The sequence below is a fragment of the Aphelocoma coerulescens genome, chromosome 22, assembly GCF_041296385.1.
Source record: "Aphelocoma coerulescens isolate FSJ_1873_10779 chromosome 22, UR_Acoe_1.0, whole genome shotgun sequence".
NCBI classification, from domain to species: domain Eukaryota; kingdom Metazoa; phylum Chordata; class Aves; order Passeriformes; family Corvidae; genus Aphelocoma; species Aphelocoma coerulescens.
The window spans coordinates 916135-931075 of record NC_091035.1 but is presented as its reverse complement, the minus strand read 5'-3'; the positions used below and the strand labels follow the sequence as shown (position 1 = coordinate 931075).

The 14941-nt window shown below is 55.2% G+C and overlaps 2 protein-coding genes across 2 annotated transcripts; both read right to left on the bottom strand.

Moving 5' to 3' along the window:
* Positions 1 to 3731: 3731 nt before the first annotated feature.
* TMEM230 (transmembrane protein 230) lies at positions 3732 to 8742 on the bottom strand. Its single transcript, XM_069035355.1, has 4 exons — positions 8637 to 8742; positions 6589 to 6716; positions 6093 to 6215; positions 3732 to 4967 (listed from the first exon to the last, which is right to left on the bottom strand). Exons 2-4 carry the CDS (start codon positions 6685 to 6687, stop codon positions 4827 to 4829), a joined length of 363 nt encoding a protein of 120 aa, XP_068891456.1. The 5' UTR covers positions 6688 to 6716; positions 8637 to 8742; the 3' UTR covers positions 3732 to 4826.
* Positions 8743 to 11176: 2434 nt separating this feature from the next.
* Positions 11177 to 14750, bottom strand: PCNA (proliferating cell nuclear antigen). Its single transcript, XM_069035354.1, has 6 exons — positions 14425 to 14750; positions 13402 to 13499; positions 12946 to 13013; positions 12231 to 12425; positions 11804 to 11927; positions 11177 to 11700 (listed from the first exon to the last, which is right to left on the bottom strand). Exons 1-6 carry the CDS (start codon positions 14643 to 14645, stop codon positions 11618 to 11620), a joined length of 789 nt encoding a protein of 262 aa, XP_068891455.1. The 5' UTR covers positions 14646 to 14750; the 3' UTR covers positions 11177 to 11617.
* Between the last annotated feature and the right edge of the window lie 191 nt (positions 14751 to 14941).

Below are 14941 nucleotides of genomic sequence, written 5' to 3'. Positions count from 1 at the left end.
GCCACAAACAGAGCTCCCAGTAATTGCCTTGCTTCTGATTAAAAGCAGTTTCTTAACACCTTCCTAGACATGGAGAAAACAGGGAAGGAAAGGCCTCAGGGTAACAGGTCCTGAACCAGCACAAACCAAGGTCTTTCTGAGCTCGGAGCAGCAAACCAGTCAATTAAATCAATTGGAAACAATAATTTCTAATCCACAATTGAGTTTTTCCCCCCATGACCCTTGGCTCCGCCTCAGAACAAAGCCAACTCTCTTGGGAGGCAGGAATCTGCCACGGCCTTGCTGGACTGTCTGGACTATTTTTAGTCAAATCCAGCATTCCTAAAAAACCTCAAGCTGCTTTTGTATTCAGGAAAGGGAGAGGAACTGCTGTGCATGTGCACATCCATGTTCCACACAGGAGCAGGGAAGCAGGGCTGGGTCAACACAGAGCCCTGGGAGAATGGCAAAAAATTGTTTCTTTTCACCCGGTTGAGAAGGCAGAAGTGAAGGCAGGACTACCCCGAGCTGGGAGGAGGAAACCTGAGAGCAATCCGAGGGCTGGGTGGTGTTCCCTACCTGCTGAAGGGATGCAGCTCCCGAGGACAGCAAGGGGAGAGGCCACCTGGGAAGGCAGGATCAGCCCCGGAGACCTGGAGGTGCTCTGAGGGCAGAGATCTCGCGAAGAGCTGGACAAACACCCCAAGGGAAGGGCCAGGAGAAAGCTCAAGGCGAGGTTCAGGAAGAGGCAGAGGCGTGAGGAGCAGCTCCGTGAATGGGCTGATGTTTGGGACTTTTAAGGACCAGGCACGAGGAGGAGGAGAGCACCGGAGAAGCTCATTCGGAGCAGGGCACAGCACAGACCGCCCGAGCAGGGACAGAGCCCTTGTGCTGAATCATTTCTTCCTGCCCCGAGGGGTCTTTACGTGGCTTTTATGCCACAGCAAATCCCTGTTTCTGTACCGTGACTCTGTGAAAAGTGATGCTGGATTTGGCTAATTGCAGGTGACAGAAAGCAAACCCGGCCTGGGCTGAGTGCTCCTGCAGGATGAGCACCAGGGAAGCACCAGAGATGCTGCAGCACATTTTGCTGTTGGCTCAAACATGGCACTGGGTTCGTGGCTGTATTTACAGCCCGGGGGCCGTAGCCTGACACCCTCTCTGTGTTGTTTCACACAACTTCTACTGCAGTGTTTCCAGGACTAAGGTCAGTGCCCTGCTCCTCACACCTCTTCCAAACAGGACAATACCCAGCTGAGGATCCTCATAAAAGGTACCCCTTTTGTCCCCCTACCTGTGTCTGGCTCCTATTTTAGGACCAGAGGAAAAGGCACCACAGCCAGGCCCCGAGGATGAGGTTACCAAAAAGTAAGAGGAAATAGAAACTGCTGCTGAGAAAATGTGAGCAAGGAGTTCCAACCTCGAATTTCCACGGGACCAGCGATGGGCTTTGCTCTTCTCCCCATCCCATGAACTTCCAGCAGCACAAGCACACGGAGAATCTCAGAGAGGAGCAGCAGTGATGCCAAAAACATCTATGGCACAGGTCAAGTCGCTGCCTGGAGTACTTGCACCTGCTTTCCCAGGACTGGCCTGCAGAGCCTGCAGCTGCTTCCCTGCAGCGGGAATGGCGTCAGTTGGGAATTCGTGGTTGGACTCAATGACGTTAATTAAAGCTCTTTTCCAACCTAATGATTCCATGTCTCTTTACATGATCTGTGCATGGAAATATGCAAAATCCTCAGAGTGAGAGTCATCATTGCTGGGGAACTTCAAGCAGAGAGGAACTGAGAGCCCAGGACAGGGTGAGGGTGAGGATCCCTTCAGGGCCCTGGACTCGGGGCTCACACACAATCCCCAGGCTGGTGAAACTTCTCTCCATCCCTTCACCACTTTGGACAACCTCCAAAGCACAATTTCTGCCTCTTCTTTCAAGGGTTTATGGCACCATTTTCACAGTACTTTGCATAATTATGGCTTTGTTCACTCAAAAAAAATCATGAGATTGACTAAAATCTTTGCTTTTATAAAGAATACACCAGGAGGATTTCTCTGGCACTGCTGGTAGCTCAGGCCACAGGACTCCAAAATCACATTTCCAAATCTTACCAGTAACTCCATGGTTAAATTAAGCAGGTAATTAATTGTGTAACTACACCCTGCAACAGCAATCGAAGAATGGCATTGAGGAGACACGAATCCAAGCACTCCCAAACCAGAGAAAAGCCTGGAATCTGGCTGCCTGTTCTTTCTCCACAGCTTCTGTGTGTAACACCCCGCCAGGCTCTACAAATGCCGACTGTTTTTCCCTGAGACAGCTGCCTTGCCCGGAATGGAGGATGCTCCATAAAGGGAACAGCTATTCAGAGTTATCCTCATTCATCAGCGCCTGATTTGTCATTCCAGCCCTGCTCTAGAACCAGAAACTCCTTCCCAGGCCTTTTCCCATTCCCCCTCACTGCAGGGAGTCAGTCAGGGCTGCCCAAAACCTGGAGGTCAGCTTGAAGAATGAAGTCCTCTGGATCCACATATTCCCAGCGGTCGGAATCCCCTTTTTCTTTCCCAGAAGTGTTTTTCTTTTCCCCAATTAGATACAAATCAAACCCTGTAGAGAGGACTTTTTCTCCTGGCCATCCCTCACACAGCCCTGCTTATTTATCCACTGTGCTGCCTGAGGACTTTGCTTCTGTCAAAGAAAAATAAATTCATGAATTCCTTTCCTCCAGGAACATCAGCATGTTCTCAGAATCACAGAGTCATAGAATGCCCTAAGTTGGAAGGAGCTCCCAAGGATCATCAAAGTCCAGTTTCTTCTGCTGTCCTCTACATTTATCGATCCCACTTGGGTGACCCCCACTTCCCAACTTTCTGCATCTTCTCCCTCCCTCTTTGCTTGTTCCATCTAAACTTCCCTTCCATTCATTTCCTGTCCCCTCTCCCCAAACCCAAATAAACCCACATTCTTGACCCCTAAGAGAGGCTGATTCATGGTTTGATGTCAGCAGCCGCTGTCCTGGCCAGACCCAGCTTTAACTGACACATTCCAGGTGCTCCAGCAGCACGTGTCCCGTGTCCCGGGCTGGCAGCAGGAGAGAACGTGCCAGGCTGTGCCTTCAGAGGTGGAAAGGGAGATCCTGAATTTAACCGGTTCTTCCTCAGAGTGCAGCGCTGGGATTCACACGGGGGAATTGACACAAATGAGAGAGGAGATGTAGGTTAAAAAAAGAACTTGGCTCAGGGTTTGGGTTAATCTGGAGCACTGACGGAGGAAAGAAAAGGCAATTCTAGGAGTACGTTCAGAGCAAAGTGTTCATCCAGCCCTGCTCTTGTGGACACCTCCATGGGCCTGCCCTGCACTGTCAGTCCCTCCTGCCCCCTCCTTCTGGAACGTTCAGCCCACCTGAGGCTCAGGTGACACTTGCAGAGTGCTTTGTGCAGATTGGCACTGCTGGGGTGACCCTGCACAGCACAAGGAATGGGATACTGGGACCTGAGAAAGCAATTCAAGCTCGGGGTCTTTGCCCGTTTAACCAGGGCTGGGGTTCAAGGAGGGACTCCTGACCTTCTGCAGCAGCACCTGCCCCAAAGCAGGCCCAGGGTGCTGGGAGCTGTTCCAGAGCAGGTGGGGCTGTTCCAGAGCTGCTGCCTCATTCCCTCACTCCAGCAGCACCTGGGAGCTGGAGGCAACAGCAGCTAAAGCCCAGGACAGCTTTTAGTGCACTCTGACACCTGTGAAGGTGGGAAAGACAAACTTTTGGTTACAGAGAATACAGAACTTTATTCATGTTGAATGCATCCACTCGCATCACTGCTCGTTCTCCAGGACACTGAGACACTCCCAGCTCAGGAGAGGCTGGCTTTACCCTACAGCAGTGGAGCCATCCCTCTGTTTTCCCTGGATGACACATCAGCAAAGCCAGCAAAGCAATCCAGAGGGGGTTTGTGCAGCACAAACTATCCTGGGAACTTCTCTGCACTGGTCTGGGCAGTTCTGCACAGTGAATTATCTACACAAGGACAAAAGGACTCCAAAACACAGACAGCTGGAATTCAAGTGTCTCCAATACCCACATTAGCCAAACCCAAGATTTTTGGTATTTAGACACTCAAGTCCTGGTCTGGGTTCCAATCCTTCTCCCGGTATCCATTTGGTTGTTTCAAATAATAAGCAAAATCCAGCAGGAGTCCTTCTGAAGGACAAGCGGATTTTGCCAAAAGCAGCAGTGGCATGAGGAAAGCTCACGTGGGAAGAACATGTGTGTGAGGAAATGGGCTTGTTCAGCCTGACAAGGAGCTGTGCAGCAAGTGCACCGTGTGTAAAACCACTTCCTGCAAGTGCTGCCCTCCCCTTCTTGTGCACATCGGACTTTATTTACTCCAGGCAAGCTCAGGACCCGTAGCTTGGAAGCATTTCTGATGGACAGAGAGCAAAAGGAGTTTAACTCTGGTTTGTCTGCAAAGGTAACCCAACAATAACCACAATCTCATGGGAAGCTAAAGTAAACTCTAGAAAACACTGGCAGAAAAACCAAGGATCTCTGCTGCTGAAACCAGCTCACCTATTTTTGGAAAATTGCAAGAATTGCCTCGCCCAGGAAGAACTTCCCAGCAAGCGGAATTATGCAACCCTGAGAGGAAAAATCCCATAAATCCCAAGTTCTTTGTGGTTCCTTTTGGTCAATTCCGTGCTCAAGCCCCCACCCCCCAAACTGGAAAACCTGCAACACCTCAAACCCGGGAAGCGGCGCCGCGTGAGGGACACGCATCAGCTGTGCCCTGCCAGGCCCCGGCGTCCAGGGGAACTACCAGCTCTGACCAACCTAATTAGAGTGGGATTAATTAACAGCTCAGTCATCAAAGTCGGGGATGTCGTCGTAGGAGTAGCCCCGGTAGCCCTTGGAGGCGTAGTAGGCGATGCGCAGGTGGTAAAAGCCGGGCAGGAACACGAGGATGCCGATGATCAGCACGGGGATGGCCCGGTCGGTCTCCTGCAGGGACAGAGAGCCCAGGGCAGTGAGATCTGCACGAGGGGCTTTCCTCCCTCTCACACCCTGCCTGGTCTACAGGAAGGTGGGGGTTGGAATGAGATGATCTGTGAGGCCCTTCGAACCCAAACCATCCCATGGTCCTGTGATCCATCCCCAAGGCCTGGCAAGCTGAGAAATAAAAACCCATCTTCAATCAGAAACACCTCAGCTGTCGTCAGGCTGAGCCTTTAATCCTGTCCTGGCATCTCCTCTTTGCTGCAGGAACCCCTCAAGGGACCTCGTCCTTCGCCAGGGACCCCCTGGATCTGCAGCCAGGGCTGGGAGCGTGGCCGAGCACGAGCCCAGCGATCTGGAGCGCTGCTGATAGAGCCCAGGGGCTGCTGCTCCCCCAGAGATAACGCAGAGCTGCCAACGGTACCCTGAGCCCACACAGCACAGGGCAACAAGCACCCACAACTCCAGGAGCAGATCTCCTTTCCATGGATCACAGCCACAGGGAGATGGGGAAGCACTGCCGTGCCCCACACAGGTCTGGCAGCTCCTGCCCCATCCCTGCATGATCTGAATGGGCTGAGGCCTCTCCAGGACAGCGATGTGACCTCCCCAGGGACAGGGACCAGGAACTCAGCCCTTCCTGGACATGCCCAGCCCAGCTCTGAGCCTGCTCCAGCCGGGCTGACTGGGGGATCCAAGGGCTCTGCTGCCAGGGAAGCGGGGCTGCCAGCACAGCCAGGCTGTGCTGGGAATGAATTCCCTGCTCACGTCCTTTGGATCTGGGTTCCTACACTGAACATGATCACAGGATTGTGGAATCCTTGAGTCTGGAAGAGACCTTTAAGGTCATCGAGTCCAACCATGACCCAGCACCACCCCATGGTCACCACTAACTCATGTCCTCGAGTGCCACATCCCCGTGTTCTGAACACTCCCAGGGACAGGGACTCCCCCGCTGCCCTGGGCAGCTGTACCCACCTTTTCCTACCCTTTCCATGACAAACCTTTCCTAACTTTGAATTTAAACCTCCCCTGGTGCAACTTGAGGCTGTTTCCTGATGGTCAATGAGGGCTCAGGGCAGCTTTGGGGACAGTGCAGGACCGGTGCCAGAGGTGCCATTAACCACTTACACCTTTGCTGATGTACCCTGCCAGCAGCAGGGCTCCGATGATGATGAGGAAGGTCCCGATCATGAACAGCACCACAGCCAGTGCGATGGCCTTGTAGGGGATTTTTGGTGGGCTCTTCTTGAACTGGATGGAAAAACCCAAAAATTGAACAGCTGAACCCAGCACAGCTCCCCTCCCACCGCAGCACAGATGTAAGCCCACAGCTGGCAGAGGTGACATGGGGCAAAGTGCTGCAGCAGCTCTGCTGCTGGGCTCTGTAACGGCCCCTCCATGAGGAATTCTGCCCATGGAGACCCTGCTGAGCCAGCCCTTACTCCCATCCCTTCACATCTGCTCCCAGTCTTGTTCCCAGCGAGGCTCTTTGGGCTTTCCAGAGGGGCAGGGCTGAGGGTTTGGCTCCCACCAGGCTTTGTCCCTCTCTGAGCTGCTGCCTGTGCAGTGCTGAGCTGTGGCTGCCCATCCTCGGGGTTTTACACCTTCCTTCCCCACTTTTTACCTGCAGGTCAATGTATCCATCATCAGTGCTGGAGAGCTTGGAATATTTGACTTTGCTACTGGGAATCCCAGCAGAGAGATTGGTCCGTGACGACATCATTCCAGGGGCGCCTGGGCATCAGCTACAGCCTGGAAAACAGGGGGAGAGCAAAACCAGGAGAGAAAACTGGGTGATGGGAGTCTGAGAGACACGGAACTAAAGTTTCTGAAGAGAAACTCCTGTGTCAAGGCTGTGCTACCCAAAGGGCATCTTTGCTCCTCTTCATAAATGAAAACTTTTCAGACAGGGGATCTCAGCATTTCATTTGAAGCCTAAAATACAAAATGGGTACAGCTGCAACAGGGCTTGCCAGTATTTGGAATCAAGGTAGAACCCGTGCTTCAAACCAGGTCGAAATTCCAGAGCAGTGCCCAGGGTATGACCCAGCTCTCACTCCACAAGGAGCTGCCAGCACGGAGGCGTCCGAGCTCCGGCTGTTTCTGAACGGGACACCAGCAAATAAACCCAAACCAGAGCTAAACAAAGCAGCTTTTCAACCACCAGGAGATTTTGCAATAGAGCAATTTTGGGAAATAAAACCCCAACCCCGACCACTGGAAACTGGAATGAAATGGAGACAGCAGGAGTGACTCAGAGGGAGCAGGACAAGGGGACGGAGTGTGAGTGGTGAGGTCACCAAACCCCAGGGACAGCCCCGGCAGGGTGTGCAGTGCAGGGCCCCAGCGAGGGGCCAGTCCTGCCCCTCTGTGCCCAGGGACACCCTGGGGACAGGGACCAGAGCCAGCTGCTGACCCTCAGAGCCTTCCCAGGGCCTGGAGCCGGGATCCATCCTGCCAACCTCCCCCTGGCACTGCAGGGCCGGGACTGGGCCGGGCACCTCTGCCAGCAGGACACCGGGATTCCCAGGGGAGAGGCAGGAAAGGGCTTCCCACACCTGCCAGCCTCAACAGCGCTTTTATCTTCTGAGAACGTGTGCAATCTAGAGAACAAAAGCGCACATTCCAGCGGTGCCAACAGGAAGGGATAAACGCTGTTTCCACAACACTCTTCAGCATCAGAGGTGATGCATCCACCCAAAATATTGAGTCTCTGCTTGAACTGAAACCCTTTGTCTCCCTAACTGCTGCCACATTCCCCACCCAGCTTTGTTCCTGCTGCTGTAAACTTGACTTTTATAAAATCCCTTCTGATCTGAAATCCCCACCACCGAACCTTTGATTTGAACTTTGGGCTTTTGTTTTGGTAGCAAAACCCAAACACGGACAAAACATTTTCAGCCCCATGGATAATGGAAACACGCCCCACCCGCAGGCGGCATTCCCTGTACATCCCTGTTTTTCAGGTCACTGACCCAAACACCCCCAGGCTGTCCCACATGCCCGGGGGTGGAAGTGCAGGAGGGGGAAAAGCCAGAATAAACCAACCTTTCTGAAAGGTGCCCGATTTCCCGACTCTGCCCCCTTATTTACTGTTCAGTGGCTTCTTTGGAATTATTCCCATTTTACACTTGCACAGGCTGCCCTGTCCTTCTCATTGCCTCACTTACCAACAAGAAAGAGGCTGCTGAGGACAAACGTGTATAAAATAGAAATATAAAATACTCTCTCAGGCCTCACGTTTCAGGGCCAGTTTCAACCCCACTGAGCCTCACACCGAGTGAGCACCACAAAGGTTCAGGAGCAGGAACCAGCACAGTGCTGTGCTCTTTGTGAGCCAAATAAATAAATCCTCGGGGCCTGAGCAACTTGGCCAAAACACTTAACGCTGAAATTCAAAATTTCTAATATGGCAGCTGCGCTTTAAACCCCGCGGAGGCGCCAGGGCAGCGCCAGGAAACCCAAACACGGCACCTCCGCCCGGAATCCTGAATCCCCTCAACCACAGCCCCGAATCTCCCCCCTCGGCGAACCAGGAAGGGCGGGGATGTCGCTTTGTGGCCCTTTTGGGATGGGGGATCCCGGCACGCCCCGGCCCCGCGCCGCTCCCAAACCCACCCGAACCCACCCCAAAACACCCCAAACCCACCCAACGCCAGCCAGCCCCGGTACCTGCCGCCGGCCAGCCCCATCCCGGCCCCGCCTGTCCTTCCGCGGCCCCGGGAAGTTGATCCCGGTGACGCCGCTTCCCTTCCAGGTCACGGCCGGGGCTGTCCCGGCCGAGCTCGCCCGGAGTTCGGAGGGGTTTTATCCCCCCCCGATTCTCCAAAGGGAGGTGGGGACGTTGCGGGATGTCACACGGCAGGGCTGGGGAGGTGACAGACATCGGGCAGGACTTCATTTTATGGAGATAATTTAATAGCTAATGTTAAATCGGGGGGCCAGCTGGGGGTGTGGCACCTCCGAGGAGCTCCCCAAGGAGGTTCCTGTAAATTAATGGAGTACAGGGTGGGTTTAGAGCGCCTAAAATTCCAAAAGAATTCTTATTTAATTTCTCCTTGCTAAGAAAATCTAAACATAAAGCTTGAAAGCTTCATCTCTCAAACAGGAAGAAACACACCCAGCATTTATTAACATGCCCAGCCATTTTTGAGCGGTGTGTGTGTACCTGGGGTTTTTTGTTGTATTTTAAGAGGAGTATTCTTTACATTTTTGATTATCTGGGCATGGCAATGGCAAAGGAAACCCCCAGCTGCTTTCAGGATTTGTACAGATCAGACAGGACACAAGTGTGTAAATACCAATGTTAAAGGATGTTTTTTGCAACACGAGACTGCTCAATTTGTCGTTTCAGCTGTAAAAAAAAAAAAAAAAAAAAATTACAGCATTTGGCTGATTTTTACAATTTGTTAATTGGTAGAACAGCACAGAGAAGAGTTTGGTAACCCCCACTACAGCAGGAAGCTGCATCAGAAAGAATTTGCTTCAATCACTGGCCCAGCTTTACGTTTTACATCACCCCCAGAACCCTTCCCTACTTCCACATCACAAACCTCGGATTCCTCACTAAAGCCCGAGTTTGCAAAATTCTTCCACAAGCACCTGCTTGCCGTGGGTACCGCAGGGGAAACTCCATCCCAGCATCACCTCTGGAGGGGAAAGGAGCCCCTGGTTATTTAAGGCACCCACCCCTGTTCCGGGCAAGAGCTAAAAACCTTGAGGGCAAAAGATCTTTTCCAGATGTTTTCCTCAGGGTGCTGAATTAACCAGCAAGCCAAAGAAGCTGGAGGATAAATGGGAAAGGATCTGGAAACACGAGCCAGCTCAGCAAGGGTGCACCTGCATCACAGGAGCAGAAAATGTGTCTAAAAATCAGAATCCTGGAATGGTTCGGGATGGAAGGACCTTAAAGCCCATCCAGTGCCACCCCTGCCATGGGCAGGGACACCTCCCACTGTCCCAGGCTGCTCCCAGCCCCGTCCAAGCTGGCCTGGGACACTTGCAGGCCATCCCCAGCAGTGCTGGTCCCAACGGGCGGCCAGAGCCGGGGCTGTCCCGTCCCCAGCTCCGAGCAGGGATTGTCCCTCCCACGGCAGCAGCGTCACTGACCCAGCGGAGTTCGTTCCCTCGCCGGCGCTGCCACCTGGTGACATCCTACTGGTGACATCCTGCCGGTGCCATCCTGCTGGTGCCATCCTGCCGGTGCCATCCTCCTGGTGCCATCCTGCCGGTGCCATCCTCCTGGTGACATCCTACCGGTGCCATCCTCCTGGTGCCATCCTGCTGGTGCCATCCTCCTGGTGACATCCTGCCGGTGCCATCCTGCCGGTGCCATCCTCCTGGTGACATCCTACCGGTGCCATCCTCCTGGTGACATCCTGCTGGTGCTATCCTGCCGGTGCCATCCTGCCGGTGCCATCCTGCCGGTGACATCCTCCTGGTGCCATCCTGCCGGTGCCATCCTGCCAGTGACATCCTACTGGTGCCATCCTGCCGATGCCAGCCTGCCGGTGACATCCTCCCGGTGCCATCCTGCCGGTGCCATCCTGCTGCCCACCCGCTGGGGCTGCCCAGGGACAGCTTTTCAGACAGTTCATGTCCAGGCTTCTCGTGTCTTACTGACCCGTGGGAAGTGCACAGCCTCCCAAATAATGTGGAATCGTTGAGGTTGGAAAAAGGCTTTACAAGATCACCAAGTCCAGCTGTCAGCACAGCAGCACCGCCACGGTCACCACGAACCCTTGGCACCACATCCACTCGTGTTTGTAACGCTCCCAGGGACAGGGACGCCCCCACTGCCCTGGGCAGCCCTTTCCAGGAAGGAATTTTCCCCAATATCCAACTCCGAGCTTCCCTGGCCCAGCCTGAGGCCGTTCCCTCTCCTCCTGTCCCCGTTCCCCGGGAGCAGAGCCCGACCCTCCCTGGCTGCCCCCTCCTGTTGGAGCCCAGAGCTCCGGCCCTGACAGCCCCAGGGTGGGCGAGAGGCACCCAGGGAGCTGCAGCTCGGCACAGCCAAACCCAGGGGGGGTCACAGCCCAGTGGCTCCCAGTGACACCAGTGCCCTGTGGGGAGGCCCAGGAACAGACTCTGGCACCCCTCTCCCACCTTTGAGCGATCAACGCTGCAACTCTGAGCCCTGAGGAAGGAATCAGGGCACATCAGCACAGCTGCAAAAGCATTGATTCATCCACCTGCATTTCAACAGGAAAAGCTCCAGGAAATTCTATTCTTTTATTTCCACTTTCCAAGTTTCAGTCAGAGTATCAGCTTCAAAAATAAATGAAGTAAGGTCACATAAACTTGTGGTGTAATAAAACAGCAACCCTAAACTACAGCTCCGCAGGGGAAACTCCAGGAAACGTCTTGACCCATTAAATACTGCCCCTCTTCTCCAACACAAGCTGAAAGGAGTAAGAAATTTCACCTTCAGACAGCATCCAAGAGATTACTGGGAGTTCAGGAACAGACTAGAAAAACTCAGGTTTCCTATTTCCAATGATACCGGTATAGCAAAATAGTAAATTGAGAAATATTTACAGAGATATCTACAAGACACGGCTACAGCGCTCCCAGGATGCTCCAGGGCACTGGAATTGCTGCCTCCACCCTTCCCTGCTCCAGCCAGGAGCAGATCCCCCTCAGTGCCACTCCAGTTAAGAGCCTTCCTGCTGGTCCTCGATCTTTGGGGCCAGGTAATACTTCAAGTGTCCCATGTCAGCAATCTTGTACTCCACAACTGCGGAAGAGAATAAAGAAAGGGCGTTCAGAAAGTTCTACACAAAATCCAGTCTCAAGTTCTAATTCTCCAAGACTTGTGAGGCAGAGCCACTGGTACTCACCCAGAGGAACGTCTGCAGACATGCTGAGTGTGACCGTGGGGGACAGGGGGGTGGCTTTGGTGAAGAAGTTCAGGTACCTCAGGGCAAAGGTCAGCTGGACTGGCTCGTTCATCTCTATTGTAACCTGGGAGAACAGGTCAGGCTCAGGAGAGGCAGCTGCAGGAATTCCAGACCCCTTGGACAGCTCAGGCCAAAGCCACCAGTGCTGCTCCCACCCTGCCCTGCCCTGCCCTGCCCTGCGGGAGCTCCTGGGGTAAGGCCCTAACCTGGAGTGGTTCAGGGCTGCACTCCACGAACCAGACGGAGCCACGGCCGCTGTCCCTGCGTGCCATGACCCCAAAGGTCCCTTCCGAGCCAAACCCTTCCCCCGTCCCGCACTGCCCCACAGGGCAGAGCTGGTTCTGAGCCCCACGGACACCCCACTCACAGCCTCCTCCTCCTTGTCCACGTTGCTGGTCTGGGACAGTTTGATGTTGCCGTTGCCCAGCTCGCCGTTGGCCGAGAACTTGACGCCGTCCTTGGCACAGGAGATGACGACAGCGTCGCCGATGTGGCTCAGGTCCCGGCAGATGCGGGCGAACTCCGCCGAGGGCATCTTCACCACGCAGCTGTACTCCTGCTCCTGGGGGGGACACACCTCTGACACCCTGCCAGGGCCGGGCACTGACACCTGGCTAGGGCAGGGCACTGACACCTGGCCAGAGCTGGGCACTGACAGTGACACCCAGGCAGAGCTGGGCACTGACACCTGGCTAGGGCCAGCCACTGACAGTGACACGCTGCCAGGGCCGGGCACTGACAGTGACACCTGGGCAGAGCTCGGCACTGACACCTGGCCAGGGCCGGGCACTGACAGTGACACCCGGGCAGAGCTGGGCACTGACAGTGACACCTGGGCAGAGCTCGGCACTGACACCTGGCCAGGGCCGGGCACTGACAGTGACACCCGGGCAGAGCTGGGCACTGACACTCGGCCAGGGCCGGGCACTGACACCTGGCTAGGGCCAGGCACTGACAGTGACACCTGGCCAGTGCCAGGCTTGTCCAGCAGTCCAAAGGTCATTGTGTTACAGAATCTGATGGGAACGTGGCAAACACCCAGTTCCACACCAGTGCCACCAGTCACCTGAGTCGTCACTTACTGGGATTCCCAGCTGCTCCACATCGAGATCCATCAGCTTCATCTCGTAGTCAGAAACCTTTTCCTGATCTGCAAAGTTAAGCACAGTTACACCAAGTGTTTCCAACCATCAGTTGACCTCCCGCTACTCCCCTCTCCCTCCAAGTAAAACCACCTCCACAATGACAGTAAGATCCGCCTCATTTCCCTAAAGCTGGGAATCTGGAAATGCCCCAAACACCCTTTTACAGGCTGCAAAGGTACAGCCAAGGGCATCTGTGCCTTCCTCTTACAAAGAAACTACTGGCCAAGCTGATGAAGTTTCAATCTCCAGGCTGCTCCAAGAGTTTAAGAACCAGGTGTCCTCTCCCATTCCTGCAGGATCCATTGCCATTTCTTTCCCCCCTGCATCCATGTGGTTTATGAATCTGCCTGAACACATCCCAGTAACAAATGAGCTCCCAAACCCAACACTCACTCGGTGCCTCGAACACCAGGGCCAAGGTGTCTGCGTTGTCCTCGGCTCGCAGGGTGATGATGTCTTCGTTCCCTGCACATTTCAGGATTTTGGACATGCTGGAGGGGAGAAAGGCAGGTGACCCATGGGACTGAGAGCTGACTGAGCAGGAGGGGACGTGATATATACAGTTTTAACACTCTTGGAAAAGTGGGTGTATGGGGAGACCCCCGGCCTCCCTGGCCAATCTGTTCCACTGCTTGGACACCCACACAGCAAAGTTCTTCCACATATCCAGGTGGAACCTCCCGTGCAGCAGCTCCTCCCTATTCCTCTTGTCCCACGCCTGGGCCCCATGGAGCAGAGTCTGGATCCATCCTCTGACCCCTCCCTTGGGTATTTGTACACAGGGATGAGGTTCCTTCTCAGCTGTCTCTTCCTGAGGCTGAAGAGCCTCAGCTCCCTCAGCTCTTCCTCATAAGGGAGAAGCTCCAGGCCCCTCATCTTTGTCACCCTCCGCTGGACCCGCTTCATGAGCTCCGTGTCGCTCCTCTCGTGAGGAGCCCAGACCTGGGCACAGCACTCCAGAAGCGTCTCACAGGGCTGAGCAGCGGAGCAGGAACGATCACCTCCCCGACCTACTGGCATTACTCTTCCTGACGCTCCGCATAATTCTGTAGGGACTTTGCTAGCGACAGGACTTTAAAGCTGCCATTCGTTCCCCACAGGAGCGGCCATGGCGGCGGCCCCCGCCAGCGCCGGCTTTTCCCGCCACTTGGTGCCGGCAGTGACGTCACGGCCGCGACGGGCCCCGCGCGCGCCGCGAAAAACGGCGCGAGAGCCGTGAGGGGAATGGGGGGGCAGGGAAAGGCTGAGGGGGCTCCGAGCGCCCCCGCGACCTCCCACACCTCCAGAGCACCCCCTCGCCCCCACACCCCCACAAACCCCCTTCCCCGGCGGCTCCCGCTCCTCTCAGCGCCACAGCCCCCGGGCCTACTTGGCCGCCCCATCCCAGCGCCCGATGAGACCCCGCCGCCGCCTGACCTGGACAGGTTGACGCCCATGGCGATGTTGCGGTCGCAGCGGTACGTGTCGAAGCCCTCCGAGCGCAGCGTGAGCTGCACCAGCGAGACGTGTGAAGAGTCCATGCTCTGCAGGCTGATGCCGCCCGAGCCCAGGTCCCAGCAGGCCTCGGTGATGAGGTCCTTGAGCGCCTCCAGCACTCGCTTGAGCACCGAGCCCTGGACCAGCCGCGCCTCGAACATCTTGGCAACACCAGGGGGAGCAGCACCGACGAAACCGAGCGACGGAAAGACTGAAAACCAAGCGCGGCGGCCCGCCAAGCCCTTTTATACCCTTCGTTGCCCCGCCCTCCGGCGCGCAGCAGCCAATCGCCAGCGCCGCTCTCTTCCTTCAGCCCAACCCCCTTCACGCTCACATCCAGGCCCCCCCCGTTCTCCGCCCAATCCCAGCGCCGCTCCTCTCTTTAGTCCCGCCCCCTCGTGCGGCGGGAGCCAATCACCGCGCGCGTTACAGAGGCCCGCGGCCCGCCTCGTTGCGC